This window comes from Silurus meridionalis, chromosome 7 (assembly GCF_014805685.1).
Source record: "Silurus meridionalis isolate SWU-2019-XX chromosome 7, ASM1480568v1, whole genome shotgun sequence".
In the NCBI taxonomy this organism is placed as follows: domain Eukaryota; kingdom Metazoa; phylum Chordata; class Actinopteri; order Siluriformes; family Siluridae; genus Silurus; species Silurus meridionalis.
The window spans coordinates 17,312,305-17,329,890 of NC_060890.1; the positions used below are offsets into that span (position 1 = coordinate 17,312,305).

The 17,586-nt window shown below is 38.7% G+C and overlaps 2 protein-coding genes across 2 annotated transcripts; one reads left to right on the forward strand and one right to left on the reverse strand.

Moving 5' to 3' along the window:
* Window positions 1-1,845: 1,845 nt before the first annotated feature.
* Window positions 1,846-5,056, reverse strand: LOC124388575 (cytochrome b-245 chaperone 1 homolog). The gene is made up of 7 exons (XM_046853347.1): window positions 4,899-5,056; window positions 4,471-4,558; window positions 4,327-4,368; window positions 3,398-3,471; window positions 3,191-3,287; window positions 2,957-3,101; window positions 1,846-2,652 (listed from the first exon to the last, which is right to left on the reverse strand). Exons 2-7 carry the CDS (start codon window positions 4,556-4,558, stop codon window positions 2,466-2,468), a joined length of 633 nt encoding a protein of 210 aa, XP_046709303.1. The 5' UTR covers window positions 4,899-5,056; the 3' UTR covers window positions 1,846-2,465.
* Window positions 5,057-5,157: 101 nt separating this feature from the next.
* On the forward strand, window positions 5,158-17,586 carry narf (nuclear prelamin A recognition factor). Its single transcript, XM_046853345.1, has 13 exons — window positions 5,158-5,582; window positions 5,717-5,827; window positions 6,311-6,384; window positions 6,463-6,528; window positions 6,824-6,949; window positions 7,063-7,195; window positions 7,385-7,519; window positions 8,519-8,637; window positions 9,400-9,529; window positions 12,529-12,601; window positions 13,075-13,212; window positions 15,683-15,840; window positions 16,624-17,586. The coding sequence occupies exons 3-13, from the start codon at window positions 6,328-6,330 to the stop codon at window positions 16,872-16,874; spliced, it is 1,386 nt and encodes a 461-aa protein (XP_046709301.1). The 5' UTR covers window positions 5,158-5,582; window positions 5,717-5,827; window positions 6,311-6,327; the 3' UTR covers window positions 16,875-17,586.

Below are 17,586 nucleotides of genomic sequence, written 5' to 3' on the forward strand. Positions count from 1 at the left end.
GGAAGGACAAAGCACTGTACAAGCAGGCCGGGAACTTTGTCTTGCTAACGTTCAGGAGAAGGTTGTTCTCCTGGCACCATCTCTCCAGGTTTTTAACCTCTTGTAGGTAGGCCGTCTCATCGTTGTTGGGGATCGGGCCCACCACAACAGTGTCATCAGCAAACTTGATGGTGGTGGTGGTGGATTTGGAAGTGGCCACACAGTCGTATGTGTACAGTGAGTACAGCAGGGGGCTCAAAACACAACCCTGGGGAGCTCCAGTGCTGAGGGTGAGGGTGTGTTTTCCCACCTGTACGGCTTGTGGTCTGTGTTCAAAGTGTCAATATTTTGTGTGAGCACCATTATTATCCAGCACTGCCTTAATCCTCCTAGGTATGGAATTCACCAAAGCTGCACAGGTTGTTGCTGGGATTCTCTTTGTGACATGAAACTGCTGGATTTTAGACACATGGAGCTTCTCCACCTTCCGCTTGAGAATGCCCCACAGGTGCTCAACTGAGTTCTGGTCTGGAGACATACTTGGCCATTCCATCACCTTTAGCAAAGCAGTTGACATCTTGGTGGTGTGTTTGGGGTTTTTATTCTATTGGAAAGCTGCATTTCAGCCCAGGTTTTGAAAGGAGGGAATCATGTTCTGCTTCAAAATGTCACAGTACATGTTGGAACCCATGTTTTTCTCAATGATCCGCAGCTCCCCAGTACCAGCAGCACTCATGCAGCCCAAATCATGATGGTACCACCAATACCAGGCTTGACTGAGGGCAAGACACAATTTTCTTGGTACTCCTCACCAGGGCGTCACCACACATGCTGGACACGATCTGAGCCAAACAAGTTTATCTTAGTCTCAACAGATCACAGGACATGGTTCCAGTAATTCATGCTCTCAAACAGGTTGTCTTCAGCAAAATGCAGAATGCTTTCTTATGATCCAGCTTCAGAAGAGGCCTCCTTCTGGGACAACGGCCATGCAAACTGACTTGTAGCAGTGTGCGGCGTATGGTCTGAACACTGACAAGCGGATTTTTAGCTTCTGCAACCTCTAAAGCAATGCAGGCCATGCGTCTTTTTTTGAATGCCAGCTTCTGCACCAACGCACAGCACGAAGACTCAATGTCTTTGATGGACCCTTGCGAGGCCTGTTCTGAGAGGAACCTGTCTTGGAAAAGCTCTGTATGACCCTGGCCACTGTACAGTAACTCAGTTTCAGGGTGTTACAAATCTTATAGCCTCGGCATCCTTGTGAAGAGCAACAATTCTAATTCTCAAATCCTCACAGAGTTCTTCGCCATGAGATGCCATGTTGAACATCCAGTGGTCAGTATAAGGGAATTGTACTTAAAGCACCAAACTTTAACTGCTCTGATACAAGATACACAAATTTGTATGGTCCTGTAAAGCAGACAAAAACATGAACATGATGAAAAGGACATGTGACTTTGAATTGTTTGCATGGATTTTCTACACTATGTTGTACAAGTTTGCAATTTACTGCACTTTATTGTACATACTCGCATATGGTCTTCGTATACGTGTGTCCTGTTCCACCACATGTGCAACTTTCTCTACAGTCTCCCAAAGCATTTCAACATACAGATGTATGTCCTGGCATACTATGCAACCGATGAAACAACCTGACATCACATAGGGTATTGTAAGCTAATAAAATTATATTTTTTCTCAAATGATCAGTACATGCTAATTGATAAGGAGCCAAGGAGACCTCATTATGCATTGCCACAATGTTTGTGTTCTCAGCACCTGTCTATCCATATCCAGAGAGAGAGAGAGAGAGAGAGAGAGACCATATATTTATATTTTCCTTAGAATTAAGACCAATGTATATGTATTCATGACTTATTTTAATATAATCACCTCGAGCTAAAATATTTTACAACAAATACACAGCCCAAAAATCATTCTTTTTAGTTATTAATGTCAAACTGCAACATACATACAATCTCATTACTCTTCTATTGGTTTTTAAAAGCCCTTGAAGTTTTAGCACCTGTACAGACATCAGGGGTGATGAATGATTGTGACTCAAATAAAAAAAAAGATTTTATCATGCAGACCGAAATCATCTGAAGGAAAAGAAAGGGCTTCATTTGTTGAATTTCCGTCAAAGTCTTGGAAATAATTTTCAACAGTTTGAATATTGAATATTCATGAATATAAGTAACATCCTATACAGTTTCTTCTTCCTTTCTACAGTCTTTTTCCTCTGTATTATTACTATTATTACTGCTTAGCCAAACTCACTACCTATTTAGAGATTGTCAGAGGTTCTATGTAAGACATCTTTACTGAGGTAGACAAAAAATAATAAAAATGGTTACAATAGGACAGATTATAATCATGCACTGATATATAATGGAAAATGTGCTCGGGTAGCTGCCCATCATTTAGACGGAGTGTTTAATTTGTAAATAAGGGGCAATTAAAGTTCAGTGTGTGATCGGTTGTCACTGAGTTTCCTGTTCATGCTGATCGCTTAAATCGCTACTCTCATCGTCCCCCTCCATCCCCAGTTGCTCGAAGTCTTCATCGTCTTCATTGCGATCCTCATCCTCATCTTCCTGAATCTGATTTTGCTGCAAAGCCTCGAGTTCCAAAAAGCGCTTCAGTAGAGCAGAAAGTGCTTCCACGTCGCTGAAAAAAATCATAAACACAAGTTATGTTGAGCTACTTATGCGTGTGTTTAGGGATACTTGTTGTGTCAGGATCATAGGGATTAAAAATGTTGGTTGTCATGCAGAAACAACAAAGAAATAGGCAGCCAAAAATTACAGATAAAGAGGCAGCTACAAACTGTAACATTGTATGGCAGAATTCAATACAAGCTTATGAAACAATTCATACAATGTTACAGTTTGTATTAAATTTTGTAATACAATGGGTTAAAATGGTTGACACACAGTTTTACCTAAATCTAGATGTCTGTTTTAACACTAACCTGCGTCCACTGAGAGTAGCATTCTGAGTGAGAGGATGCGAGAATCCAGTGGCCATCCGAAGAACCAGTACATACCCTGTCCCCAAATAGCGCACCTTCTCCTCTTGGACACTTATATCACGCAAGTGCCGCAAATCCAACAACGCTGAAACAGATACAATAACATTTCACTATTGCTGATCTGCAAATAATATGCTGTTCAACCTAGAATGTAAACTGTGAGAAAATGTTCACCTTTTTCTTGCCCTTTTTTCCACAGTGTGAGTATCATAGCATACAGGCTGGAAGTGCTCAGCTCAATCACGCCATTCTGTTTGTCAAATATCGCCTCCTGTTTGGTAAAAAAAAGTCAAATTAATTCCTAAATAGGCCAATAAGGAATGCGTAACTTGTAAAAATGAGTGTGTGATAAACACACACTTGTCATCATGCGTCTCTTACTTCCCACTCCTCCATGTTTTGTAGGGCGACAAATATACAGCCTGTTACGTAAAACAGTTTCCATAACACGGTATCTACAGGATAAGATTGAAATAAAGAAAAACGTTTTTTTTTTTTTTTTTTTTTAAACATGGTTATTACAAATTTATGAGAATAATTTATTTTTGTTTATAAGTGATCATCAGGTTCACTTTGCATGAATGCACTTTGTAGGTATACAATAACTGGATGAAACAAGTCCACCATAAGATTACTGCTTAATGGGTGTTATTTGGGTGTTGGACAGCTGATAATAATGCTGACAGGGCTGGATTGCATAGGGGTATGTGTGTTGCTGGTACAAATGTATCACATGCAACAGTCTTAGAGGGTTGTAATTGGCACTGGTGGCTCAACAGTTTAGACTCTGTTATACCAAAATTTAGGGGTTTAGGCTTCAGCACTGTAAAGCTGACACTGGTGGGAACCCTAACCCTATCTAAGGCCCTAATTTAAGGTGACATATTATGGCTGACCTTGAAATCTGACCCCAGCATTCTAACAAGGTAGGATATGTGAAAAGAAAAAAATTCAGTCTTCTATAATTTACTGTGTATGTAACAAATTAAAACTGCAAAAACACTGTTCATTTGGCCTTAGTGGACACCATCTTATTGTTCCATGCAGTAGCAGTAAATTGAAAGACTCATGCCGACAAAATGTGCATTAATTGTCCTTTACTCCGTCATCGGTGCAAATCTTTCAGACTATCACATTAAATATTAATATGATGTATAGTTTTAGTACCCATCTTTGGTCATTAGTGGCCTCTTTCATTGAGATAAACTGGAAGTAATTGCACATGCAAAGTGTATTCACATAATCAATGTATATTATACACAGTATATGAATAGTAACAAATGTATATCACTATATCATGTAATATATACCTGAACTGTAATACGCTGCTGCCAGACCAACTGACACAATCCCTGGAGAATTGAACAAAAAGTAAAACAGCACGTGTCATGCAAAGACAATATCTAGTTCCTTGTAAGCCAATTGCACAATTTCAACTTCCCTGCCATTCATACCAACAAACAGGGACCAAGATCTAATTCCTGGTGATCTTTTCAGATGGAGAAAATCAGATGTGTGCTTCTCAACCACCATGTACACCATCTGTAATACATATATATAATTTTAAGTTTTTTATGGTGAATAACATGAATAAATGAACATTTATGTAGTGGATCTAATAGTTGCACAATTTCCTGTTTAACAGCAAGTATTGTAGTTTCCTTTAATGCATAAGAGATAATAATAAGTAGTATTAATTATAATATTAATTAATTCTGAAGCTTCCACATGAGGACAATACAGAGATGAGACACCTAAACATGAACACAATGATTATGATGGCAGGGACAACACCCACACCGGAGTCGACCCCGGATCAGACATGATCACGAGGGTGAGGCTGCAAAAACCGGAAGTAAACGAAGATTTTAAAAAAGCTCACCTTGTCAAGTTTTTAAAGTGTCCGTGAATCGGAACTGTCGGATCCACGAAATAACACACTTTATTATGATGAGCGATGATTGCCACTGGTCCATACGCTTCTAGAAAGACACTTTAGGGGATTCCCAACTTCCGCCAAAGCGCAGCGAATTCTGATTGGGTGGTGCAATTTTTAAAGCTCCGCCTCCTCTTTTGAAGTTCCGCCCACAAATATTTTAGCAGGAAGATAAAGCGGCTGCTTTTCAAACGGCTCGTTATTGCGATTGTAGTGCCCTATATAAGGAAGAATATTCGCTTTGAAGTGCACTTGAATAAAGGAGTCGAGCACCAATTGGGGATGTAATCAATGTTTTCTTTCCTTTTTTTTTTAAAGACAAAAAAAGAAAATAGAAAAAAAAAATGTTTTTTGATTCATTTGACTTATAAAGATACACATTTTATATTTTCCTCAGCTATTGTTAATAATTTGGAAGTATTTTATTTTTGGGTTAGTGAAACAATGACGTCGATGCTCGGTAGAGAGAGAGGGGCAATGCGGATTGGCGCATGCGCGCTTTCCCGAGCTAGAGGACAATGAAGTGTGATATTGTGTCAAGGTATCATGGAGTTTCTTATGTTATATTTCCCGGCGAATTTCGACGACTCTAATTGAGCTGGCTGTTGGATAGCGATCGGCCATGTGACTGTAAGCTCTGAACTTCATGAAGGTTATTTGGACCTCGCTCAGCTCACGTGCAGAGTTCCTGCCCGGACACTGTGTTGAGTGTTTGAACCGGTTTCGTTTTTGCATTGAACTCTGTTAATGCCGCTTTCCTCTAGACTGGATTTACATGCTGGAAGAAGAGCAGGATAACTGATTTCCAAGTCTAACTGGGATCTAAAACCTTCTTCTCTTTTTTGGTGCTTATTCGAGGAGCAGCCACCTTATAGGTAACAAGTACAAAGACTACACCTTTCCATAATAATCATCATCATCATCATCTTTATAATAATAATAATCATGATCATCATCTTTATAATAATAATCATGATCATTATCATCTTATCCTTATAATTAACCAGTGATCCACCTGGCATTTGCTACCTAAAGACACAATGAGAAGATACAGGCTCACCTTGCTTCTCTTTACTCCTGACAAAAACAAAACAGCAATTATTGTCAACATTGTTCCTGAGAACCTCTAATTATCAGCCGCTTGCTTTCAGCTTCATCCTAATAGATGTTTTATGTGAGGGCACCAGGGTTCAGGGTAGCGCTTTCTCCTTCCCATAAGATAGAATTATAGAGTTACTGTTCAGGATCTGAAGTCTTGTCCCATGATGGATGGGTGGGAAGGTGCTTTTAGTTTCTGCTTTGACTTCTCTACTGTTCGATGAAATCATTTGTCATTGCTTGTGATCTTTTTTCCGCAGGTATATTTTAATGCACAATGTCTGAGGTTATTATAACGAAACGAAAGGAGAAATGTGAAAACTGCACCAAACAGGTAATAACCTATATTCTAATATTATAAGATTGTAAGAGAGTTCTCGTCCTAACGTTTGCGTTGCACTTGTTATCCTAGTGCAAGAAGAAGCAGGGCGATGAAGCTGTCCCCTTGCAGCAGGATGGAGATGTTGCCAATGGAGAAGTGACTTGTTTTTTGTTTTGTTTAAATATCTATGTAATCTGTAGGAATGTATGGAATCTAATTGTTTTATGTTTGTTAACATCCTCACAGAGTTCTTTTGCAAAGTCTTATAAACACCTGGTGGTGGTTGTGTAATTGTTTAAAGTCCTATATATTATATTATTAATAGAATAGGTCTATAATTCTCAGCAGTTTTGCTGCATGCTGGCTGGATGACAATTTTTGAAAAGTTCTTTTCTGTTTAGGAAATTCTGTCTAAAATTGTACTAACTAGTGGGTATGATGTGCTTTCCAGGTGAGTGATCAGCCGGTATTGCTGAGCGCGTGTCTCTCATGCGACGGCTGTGTGTCTGAGGAAGAGAACCAAAAAATCTCCCAACAGAGCCTGCTGGAGATCAACCATGTTCTTGCACTGAATAAGGTAACAGGCATCTTGGATTGTTGCCATAACGTCTGTCCATAAAACCATCTCGGGTGGTGACTTAATCGGCTCTCATGCTGTTGTTTGTTTGTGTATGCGTGTGTGTGAGACAGAAGTGTGATTCCACGAAGCACAAAGTCTTGGTAGTGTCTGTGTGTCCTCAGTCATTGCCATTTTTTGCTGTGAAATTTCATCTGGACGTCCCGACGGCTGCACAGAAGCTCTGCGGCTTCTTAAAGAGCGTGGGTGAGTGTGTCTCGCATGTTTCTCCCTGTTGCTTCTCACCTCCTTTTGATTTAAACACTTTTTGCAACCACCTTTATATGTATGTGCATGTGACTGTGTATAGGACTCGCCGGATTCATTAATCAGTGGCCCATTGGTGTGAATTCACTTGCAGAATGAAAGCTAGAGATCATTTTTTTTTGTTTTCAGGAATGAAATATGTGTTTGACACAACACTAGCTGCTAGCTTCAGCATTCTTGAGAGTCAGAGAGAGTTTGTACAGCGATATCGGCGCAGACATAGTGACGTTTCTGCTATGCCCATGTTCACATCTTCCTGTCCAGGTAAACTGCTTCTCATGAGCGTGGTCATATGTTTATAAAGAGTGGGTATGATGTAGCCAAGAATTATTCCGAAAGTACTTAATTTCGATATAAATTATAATTTTTTTTTGGCTTGGCTTTTAGTGAATTTTAATGTGCATTAAGTATATGAATGTTACATTGTGACGCTTTCTGTGTGTGTGTGTGTGTGTGTGTGTGTGTGTGTGTATGTGATGAACATTCTCTTTCCTTTTGGGGCGTGGCTGAGCCAAGATAGCCAATACATCCTGCTGCTGTGAGATAAATGGCTTTTCTCGTCTCACACCCTTCTACAGAGAACGTTCTAATCTTAATTCTATCCCCGTGTTAACACTTTCCGTTTGGGAATCTTTTATTGACGAACAAATCCTAACGCCAGTAGCTAGAAGTAATGTACTACCCAGTCCTTCCAGCTTAGGATTAAAAAAGTGATTGTTAACATACGGTGCATTAATGCAGTCACACAGGAATATATCTAAATTCCTACACAGGGTACAAACCTGCAAAGCTCTTTTTTTTGCTAAGGACGTCTCTAACGTTGCATATGTCAGTGGCCGAGAAGTGCAAAACAATTGAACAACTCCGAAACCACATCAACAAATCCGGAAAACACATTAACGATACTTCCCGATCATTGGACGAGACATCTGTTATTCAGGATACACTGAAAGTACAACAGGCTGCAGCAGGATAAAGTCAGCGCATGTGTGTAAAAGTGTACATATATTTAAAGTATTTTTTAACATAAATGCAGAACTCCACACATGTACAAGAAACAAAGTTATAAAATACACAATTTCTTGTTTATCTTGGGTGATAGATGTCTCGTCCAATAAATGATAAGTATCTGTGTTTTAGGTAGTCGGATCTCTGATTTGTCCACCCGTGGTCACAAATATGGTGATCACAGAGCATATACTCGCTCAACAGCCACCCTGTGTGGGGTTACCTAACTGTTTGTTTGTGGGGGTTTTTTTTAAGGCTGGATCCGTTACGCAGAGCATATTCTAGGAAGTCTGGTCACTCCACACATCTGTACAGCGAGGTCACCTCAGCAGGTCATGGGCTCTCTGGTCAAAGACTACTTCACCAGACAACAGGTTAGCTTTCTGTGGATTCATATTGATTTGTTTGTGTCCTGACTGAAATACTATTGAAACAGCTTATTGGTTTATCCATAATTAATTATACAGATCCTTGAGTGCGCACAGTTGAAGACTTAAAAAACGTTGCTTGGTCTTTTTACTCTCCATAAGTGTCTAATATAATGTTGTGTATTCTGAGATGCTTTTCTGCTCAGGAGCGGTTGAGTTACCGCAGCCTTCCTGTTCACTCGAACCATTCCTTCTATTCTTTTTAGATTCCCCCTCTCATTAATAAGGCATTTTCCACCCACAGAACTGCCACTCCCTGGCTGTATTTTGTTCCTTGCACCATTCTGTGTAAACTCTAGAGACTATGTGAAAAATCCCAGGAAAACAGTAGTGTTTAAAACACTCAAACCAGCCCATCTGGCACCAACCATGCCAGTTAAAGTCACGTAGATTTCACATTGTCCCCAGTATCATGTTTGATGTGAGTATTAGTTTAAGCTTTTGGCCTGCATTTTTCCAATTTTATGTATTTTGCTGTTGCCATATATAAGGCTGATTGGATAATTGCCTGAATGTGCAACTGCACATGGGTTCCAGTAAGACCAGTAAGTTGTATGTATGTATGTGAACAGATGCATATGGGTACATATAAGTAATAGCTTTTATTTGACACACAAAGCAGTGAGCTGCTTACCATCACACACACCTTTCTTTTTCTTACATGTCTGCATTAGTTGTCTGAATGATTCCTGTGATGTGTCTTGGCAGAAGCTGAGTCCAGAACAGGTGTACCACGTGGTGGTGGCTCCCTGCTTTGATAAAAAACTGGAAGCGGTGAGAGAAGAGTTTTACAACAGTTTGCTCCACACAAAAGATGTGGACTGTGTGCTTACGTCAGGTAAGAGACCCAGAAATCTGTTCTGTTCTTACAAATATAAAAGCTAGTAATATTGGGTGTACTGTGTGGTGATTTTGCTGAGTCATGCATGGTTTTCTGTCCTTCGCCTGTGAAAACTGCCTTATTAGGTATTATGTCTGGAGCTTTGAAACCTTTGTAACACTTTTGGGTAATTCAAGGACGTTAAACTGATAAACTTCATCATTGTCATGTGGGAAACGTAAATGGTTCTTCCTACAGATTATACATTTTATTTATTTTAAAATTGTTTGACCTATTCAATGATATAAGAGGTCACATATATCTTTCAACTTTTTACTGGTTTATTTACCTGGTTTAGGTTTGATACACACTTACTGTAAATGCCTTTTTGTTAGAGCTGAATATACCGGAGGACAGACAGATTATATCCTGAGACCAGTTTGACTCTTTTCCACCTTTTGCAATCTTGCGATGCAGAAGTTCAGACTGTCTGCCCTGTAATCAGTTGATTTGATTTTCCATGTTATAGTTCAGCAGAAGGTGTGTAATAACATGGTGTGCTGTTATCAGAAAATAATCCTATAAAGATGGGATTGGCTTAAAATGGGGTTGTTTAATGAAGGTTGTTCTTTTTGCATACCAACATGCCTCCAAAATATTTTATTCTTCTTACACCAGTGGGTCAAATGTTTCCGGGCCGCACAGAAAGAATACATAACTTACATTATTTCCGTTTTATTTATTATCTGATTCTGAACGATGTTTTATTTAAAAAAATTCCCGGATTCTCTCCGCCACATCTGTCTATGACTCACTCTTGATGCATGTCTAGATGTTTTGCCTCGGTCACATGTCTTACCTCCATCTGCTACCTTCTTAAAGGGGCTGCTCCGGCCGCTAACACACAATACATTACCGATCAATTTAAACCCCTAAGCTAGCAAAATGAACAAAAAACAACACGGTGGATTCACATTTATTATTTATTTAGAAATTACCAGTATTTATGCCAGTCGTATTGTTTTATTTTGTTGTATTTATCTGCCACACCTTAAAGGCCAGTCCGTGAAAATATTGTCTGACACTAAACCGGTCTGTGGTGCAAAAAAGGTTGGGGACCGCTGTCTTACACCTCTAAAATATCCCAAAGCTACCAAATTCCTTCCTTTATTAATGAGATGCATCATAATTTCTTACAATTTTCTGAATCAGTAATAGCTTCGTTACCAAGTATGTTTACACACACAGGGAATTTAAGTTGGCATCAGGAGCTTCCAGGGCAGGAGAAAGTACAGTCATAATGTAACAAAATAGTAACACAGACATTTAAATAATGCAATATATACAGAAGTAAAAATGTTGTATAAATGAATGTACAGATGTTTCTTTTACAAGTGTGCAGTTTACAAATGGACCATTTGGTTTCTATGTATACATGTGTCAGTTATGATGGACAATGTGTAGTTATGAATATTTGAATTGTTCATGCTAAGTAAAGCCTGCGGGGAAAAAACTGTTTGTGCCTGGCTGTTGTGGTAGTCGGTGCTCTGTTGTGCCGACCAGAAGGCAGCAGTTTGATGAGAGACTGGGCTGGGTGTGTGAGGTCGGAAGTGATTTTCTTAGCCCTTTTCTCCATTCTGGAGGAGGGCAGTGTGGCACCTATAATCCTCTCAGCAGTTGTGACCATCCACTGTAGCCTCTTGATGGCTGATTTGGTAGCTGAACAAACCAGACAGTTATAGATGTACACAGGACGGACTCAATGATGGCTGAGTAGAACTGTTTCAGCAGCTCCTGTGGCAGGTTGAATTTCCTCAGTTGGTGAAGGAAGTACAATCTCTGCTGGGCCTCTTTAGCAATTGAGTCAGTGTTATTGTCCCACTTCAGGTCCATCTTCAGAGATGGTGCTACCCAGAAAGTTGAATGACTCCACTTTTATTACAGTGCTGTTCATAATGATGAGTGTTGGAAGTGCTGGGGGATTTTTCCTGAAGTCACAGATCTTGATAGATTTTCAAAGAATTTTCTAGTGATATTTAATGTTAAACTGTGTAAAGTAATGAATCTGTGGGAAGGTTTAGTTCCTGTTATCACTTCTGACATAGTAGCTATAAAGGGTCACCTTGAGGTTAAGATGGAAAAAAAAAAGTTTCATTTCATGTAACTGAGTGCAACATTTTATTTTACAAAGAGCTGACATGAGTCTCAAACCATACATTTACATATTGAAAGCTTCACCCTATTAATAAATATTTTCCTTTTGCGATCGAAGAGTATCTGTAAGAGTGAAAGGGAAAGTTTATAGGACTGTGGTGAGACCTGCGATGTTGTATGGATAAGAGACAGTGGCATTAAATAAACGACAGGAAGTGGAGCTGGAGGTAGCAGAGCTGAAGATGTCGAGGTTTTCGTTGGGAGTGACAAGGATGGACAGGATTAAAAACTAGTTTATTAGCGGGACAGCGCATGTATGACATTTTGGAGACAAGGTGAGGGAGGTGTGATTGAGATGGTTTGGACACGTGTAGAGGAGTGACATGGGGTATATTGGTAGGAGAATGCTGAGGATGGAGCCGCCAGGAAGGAGGAAAAGAGGAAGACTAAGGAGGAGGTTTATGGATGTGGTGAGGGAAGACATGCAGGTCGTTGGTGTGAAAGAGGCAGATGTAGAGGACAGGGGGGTATGGAGACTGATGATCCGCTGTGGCAACCCCTAATAGGAGAAGCAGAAAGAAGAAGAAGAAGAATGAATATTTTTCTTTTATTAAACACCAATGTTTAATATTTCACTTTTCGTACACACAAAAGGATAAAATATTAAGCACTTTATAAACAATATATTATTATTATAGTAACTTTCACACTCACCTATGTTTAAGCATTTCAGTTAAAGCTCCTATTATAAAACTCAACCATCTGACCAACCAGATTCAACACTGTGGTCCACTTGCACATCTGCCACTTTGTCACGATCATGTTCTCATTAATAATTAAAGTTGTACGTTGTGTCATTTCAGTGGAAATTATGCACATGATGGAGCAGAGTAATGTTTCTGTGGAGGACGTTGAACCTGTTCCTCTTGATCATGTGTAAGTGTGTAAGATTACCAAACGTTTACTGTCGTTAATGTTTGCATAGAGGAAGTAACACAATCTCAGTAACTGAAAGACAGAGGGTGGGCATTGGGGCAGATACCCAACCTGAAAGTGATTAGCCAAGACAAGTTCAGTGTTCAACATGGCTTTCTTAACTGTTGTTGTTGAGCTAATTGTGTTGTGTTAATAAGTAATTTAAGTCGATGCCATCCAAAGTCTTGTATCTAGATCTAGTCTAGATCTCAAGTGCAACAGTAAAAAAAGCGCTATTTTTACACACCATGGATGATATTTGGGGTATAAAAGTAATCTAAATGTATAATTTTCAGCGCTAATCGTTAACTCACCTCAAGTGTTAACCCTCGTCAAATGATTTTATGATTCGGATTTAGATTTTGGACATTATAATATACATCCTTAACTGTGTTAATGTGTTTTTTTTTGTTCATTTTGTGTGTGTATGACAGATTTGCCGAGATCAATGACTCAAGCCTAATGAGGCACGAGGGTCGAGGTTCCGAAGGTTTTCTAGAGCACATTTTTAAGCATGCTGCCAAAGAGCTCTTCGGCCTGGATGTAAATGATATTGTATACAAGACACTCAGGTTAGTCAAGCAGTCATCTAAGAAATGTATGTAAATGGGAAATGTTTTAGATTCATATAAGTAAAAATTTGGAGAATGCTGCTGTGGCAGGAAAAAGCGCATTGATTAGTCTCATCAGCTACAGGTGTAGTCTTACCGCTCGTTTCGTCCGCCTCCGCCATCCACTCGCGAACCGATGCCACACCTACTGTTTACTTTTAGTTCATTTTACATCATAGTTTTTTTTTTGTCATCATTTCATGGCATGTGTTGTGCTTTTTTTTTATTGAATTTATTTAATGCTTTAAACAACAAACATTAACAAATTAACCAAACAGAATCTATACAGGACAATACTAATAACAATAACAACAACAGTAGCTTACATACAAAATTAAATAACGGATACAAATACATATAATTATATACATAAACATGAAAAAAAAGATAAAAATTTAATAAATAAATAAATCACAACCAACTACAGAGGAAAGACTTATACAGTAGTAACATTACAGATATACGTATTGTACACTCTTAGAAATCTATCACTTTTTTGTTTTTAACTAATCTAAGTGATATAATAAATGTTTATTTTAATTAAGAAAGGTGAAAAGGAAGGCTGCGACTTTGCGAGTTTTTGTTTATGAATAAAAAATTTCTCAAACAAAATGAAAAAGTTAACATTGTAATTCACTGATATACAGTGAGGAAAATAAGTATTTGAACACCCTGCTATTTTGCAAGTTCTCCCACTTAGAAATCATGGAGGGGTCTGAAATTGTCATCGTAGGTGCATGTCCACTGTGAGAGACATAATCTAAAAAAAAAAAAAATCCAGAAATCACAATGTATGATTTTTTAAAAACTATTTATTTGTATGATACCGCTGCAAATAAGTATTTGAACACCTGAGAAAGTCAATGTTAATATTTGGTACAGTAGCCTTTGTTTGCAATTACAGAGGTCAAACGTTTCCTGTAGTTTTTCACCAGGTTTGCACACACTGCAGGAGGGATTTTGGCCCATTCCTCCACACAGATCTTCTCTAGATCAGTCAGGTTTCTGGCCTGTTGCTGAGAAACACGGAGTTTGAGCTCCCTCCAAAGATTCTCTATTGGGTTTAGGTCTGAAGACTGGCTAGGCCATGCCAGAACCTTGATATGCTTCTTACAGAGCCACTCCTTGGTTATCCTGGCTGTGTGCTTGGTCATTGTCATGTTGGAAGACCCAGCCTCGACCCATCTTCAATGCTCTAACTGAGGGAAGGAGGTTGTTCCCCAAAATCTCGCAATACATGGCGCGGTCATCCTCTCCTTAATACAGTGCAGTCGCCTGTCCCATGTGCAGAAAAACACCCCAAAGCATAATGCTACCACCCCCATGCTTCACAGTAGGGATGGTGTTCTTGGGATGGTACTCATCATTCTTCTTCCTCCAAACACGTTTAGTGGAATTATGACCCAAAAGTTCTATTTTGGTCTCATCTGACCACATGACTTTCTCCCATGACTCCTCTGGATCATCCAAATGGTCATTGGCAAACTTAAGACGTGCCTGGACATGTGCTGGTTTAAGCAGGGGAACCTTCCGTGCCATGCATGATTTCAAACCATGACGTCTTAGTGTATTACCAACAGTAACCTTGGAAACGGTGGTCCCAGCTCTTTTCAGGTCATTGACAAGCTCCTCCCGTGTAGTTCTGGGCTGATTTCTCACCTTCCTTAGGATCATTGAGACCCCACGAGGTGAGATCTTGCATGGAGCCCCAGTCTGAGGGAGATTGACAGTCATGTTTAGCTTCTTCCATTTTCTAATGATTGCTCCAACAGTGGACCTTTTTATTTACCAAGCTGCTTGGCAATTTCACCGTAGCCCTTTTCAGCCTTGTGGAGGTGTACAATTTTGTCTCTAGTGTCTTTGGACAGCTCTTTGGTCTTGACTATGTTAGTAGTTGGATTCTTACTGATTGTATGGGGTGGACAGGTGTCTTTATGCAGCTAACGACCTCAAACAGGTGCATCTAATTTAGGATAATAAATGTAGTGGAGGTGGACATTTTAAAGGCAGACTAACAGGTCTTTGAGGGTAAGAATTCTAGCTGATAGGCAGGTGTTCAAATACTTATTTGCAGCTGTATCATACAAATAAATAGTTTAAAAATCATATATTGTGATTTCTGGATTTTTTTTTTTTAGATTATGTCTCTCACAGTGAACATGCACCTACGATGACAATTTCAGACCCCTCCATGATTTCTCAGTGGGAGAACTTTCAAAATAGCAGGGTGTTCAAATACTTATTTTCCTCACTGTATTAGTTTTATCTTTGTATTAACATATTGACATCTTTTAACTGGAAGGTTCTGGAAGAATCAATGTGATTTATCTATACGAAGAAATAAGCTATTCCAGAAGCCTTTTTTCACATTGAAAAAAATAAATGGATCATTGTTTCATCTTCAATACGCCATGTGTTGTGCTTCTACTAGGAACCGAGACTTCCAGGAGGTGGTGCTCGAGCGTGATGGAGAGACGCTGCTTCAGTTTGCTGCAGTCTATGGTTTCCGGAACATTCAGACTCTTGTGCACCGCATGCGGAAAGGCAAAGTGCCCTACCATCTAGTAGAGGTTCTGTCCTGTCCTGGAGGTATGGATGTGTTTCTGTGAGGGTTTACACTGAGATATTCTTGTTTTATTTAAATTTGTTTGTAAAGGATGTTTAATTATGTGCAAATCAAGATTTATAAATATTACAATATTTTAGAAAAAATAAACATATTCAATAGTAAAATAAAATCTTCCTTCTGAACAATTAAAATATTCTCATTCTCTCTCTCTCTCTCTCTCTCTCTCTCTCTCTCTCTCTCTCTCTCTCTCTCTATATATATATATATATATCTTTTTTACAAAAATGATATAATTCAATCAGTATTTTATTACATTTTAATATTTTTATTATTTGTTATTTATATCTTTCTTTTTTCTTTTTTTTTTTTATCACAGAAGTATATAACAGTGCCTTGCATAAGCATTAAACTTTTTACATTGTTTGAATTGTTATAAATATGTACATGTATGCCATAAATCCAAATGATAAACCCATCAATTTGAAGTGGTAATCAGTATAATTTGCTAAATTATTGACAAATTAAATACATAGTATTTGCATAATGCACACACAGTGTTGCATCTTGTCGTATACAGAATGGGTCTAATGTAAAGCTTAATTTTTGATTGCCGATTATTGATTATGATTATTGCACACCAGTTATTTGTAATTCAACGTGAAATTGCCATATGCGTTAAAAACAATCTCGGCCATACAGACCCCTTTACAGTTCAGCCAGGAAATGTTTACCATTGCTCTACATTTCTATTTAAATGGGAATCCAGTTGAAAAGAGTTCTTTATAACTGCTTTTGTGTGCCAGGTTGTGTGAGTGGGCGTGGGCAGGCAGAGGGAGAAGGAGGAAAGCCCGATCGAGCTCTAGTCCAACAAATGGAGGAAGCATACAACTCTCTGTCCGTCCGGCTTCCTGAAGCCAACCCTGAAGTCCAGCGTCTCTATGAGGACTGGCTGGAAGGAGAGGACTCCCCACGTGCCCAGCAGATTCTACACACTCACTACAACAACCACACACAATCGCCCTCAAACACCCCCGGACCTGACATACAGTGGTGAAAGAGGCCAAGAAAAAGACCTGTTTTATCTTTTTATGTCGGATCAGAGATTCACAGCAGGCAAACAAACGGGTCCAAGTAAAGATCAAGCTGCGGCTATGAAAGATTTCATGCTATAAGACATGTGACCTCTTAGCAGCCAATCACAGACTGCTGAACTGTTTTTTTTTTTTGTTTTTTTTTCTTACTTTTTAAGTTATATAGCTTTTCAGAAAATCAATGAATTATAAGAGATATGATGTCATATGCCTTTCAATCCTTGTGTAAAAATGTGAGCGCAATAACTTAAACCTATAATTGAATTAATCATAGCGTTGGGTTACATGAAATTTTAGTGCCTGTCTGGAATTGTTCCTAAAAGAACAAAGTGCATAAAGTGCACAAATGTTTACTGGTTAATGGTGCCACTATATAATAAAAAGATTTATTCGTTTAAATAAATACCCTTACATTTATTATTATTTTTTAATTGTATGGTTTATGAACCATAAAAAAAAATCAATTTCATCCACCAAGGATGATAATAATCTGTGTTCAAGTATAAACGTTGAAGAAAAGACTATTAGTTTATATGCACAAGGCAGTTTGGTTTTATTGATGTTTCTTCATAATCAGAAGTGAACAAAAGGGTAAGAAATATGTAATGCTAATTACTTTAAAAGTTTGTATATCCCTTTCTGGATGTAATATAAAATATTATTTAATAACCTGTT

What these genes read in the sequence shown, in the direction of transcription:
- LOC124388575 (XM_046853347.1), bottom strand. Translation starts at nt 4,558, where the DNA reads ATGGTGTACATGGTGGTTGAGAAGCACACATCTGATTTTCTCCATCTG. An exon ending in ATCTTGGTCCCTGTTTGTTG is followed by an intron (nt 4,369 to 4,470) that starts GTATGAATGGCA and finishes TCAATTCTCCAG; the next exon opens with GGATTGTGTCAGTTGGTCTG. An exon ending in AGCAGCGTATTACAGTTCAG is followed by an intron (nt 3,472 to 4,326) that starts GTATATATTACA and finishes CTTATCCTGTAG; the next exon opens with ATACCGTGTTATGGAAACTG.
- narf (XM_046853345.1), top strand. Translation starts at nt 6,328, where the DNA reads ATGTCTGAGGTTATTATAACGAAACGAAAGGAGAAATGTGAAAACTGC. An exon ending in GGACTGTGTGCTTACGTCAG is followed by an intron (nt 9,530 to 12,528) that starts GTAAGAGACCCA and finishes GTGTCATTTCAG; the next exon opens with TGGAAATTATGCACATGATG. An exon ending in CCTGTTCCTCTTGATCATGT is followed by an intron (nt 12,602 to 13,074) that starts GTAAGTGTGTAA and finishes TGTGTATGACAG; the next exon opens with ATTTGCCGAGATCAATGACT.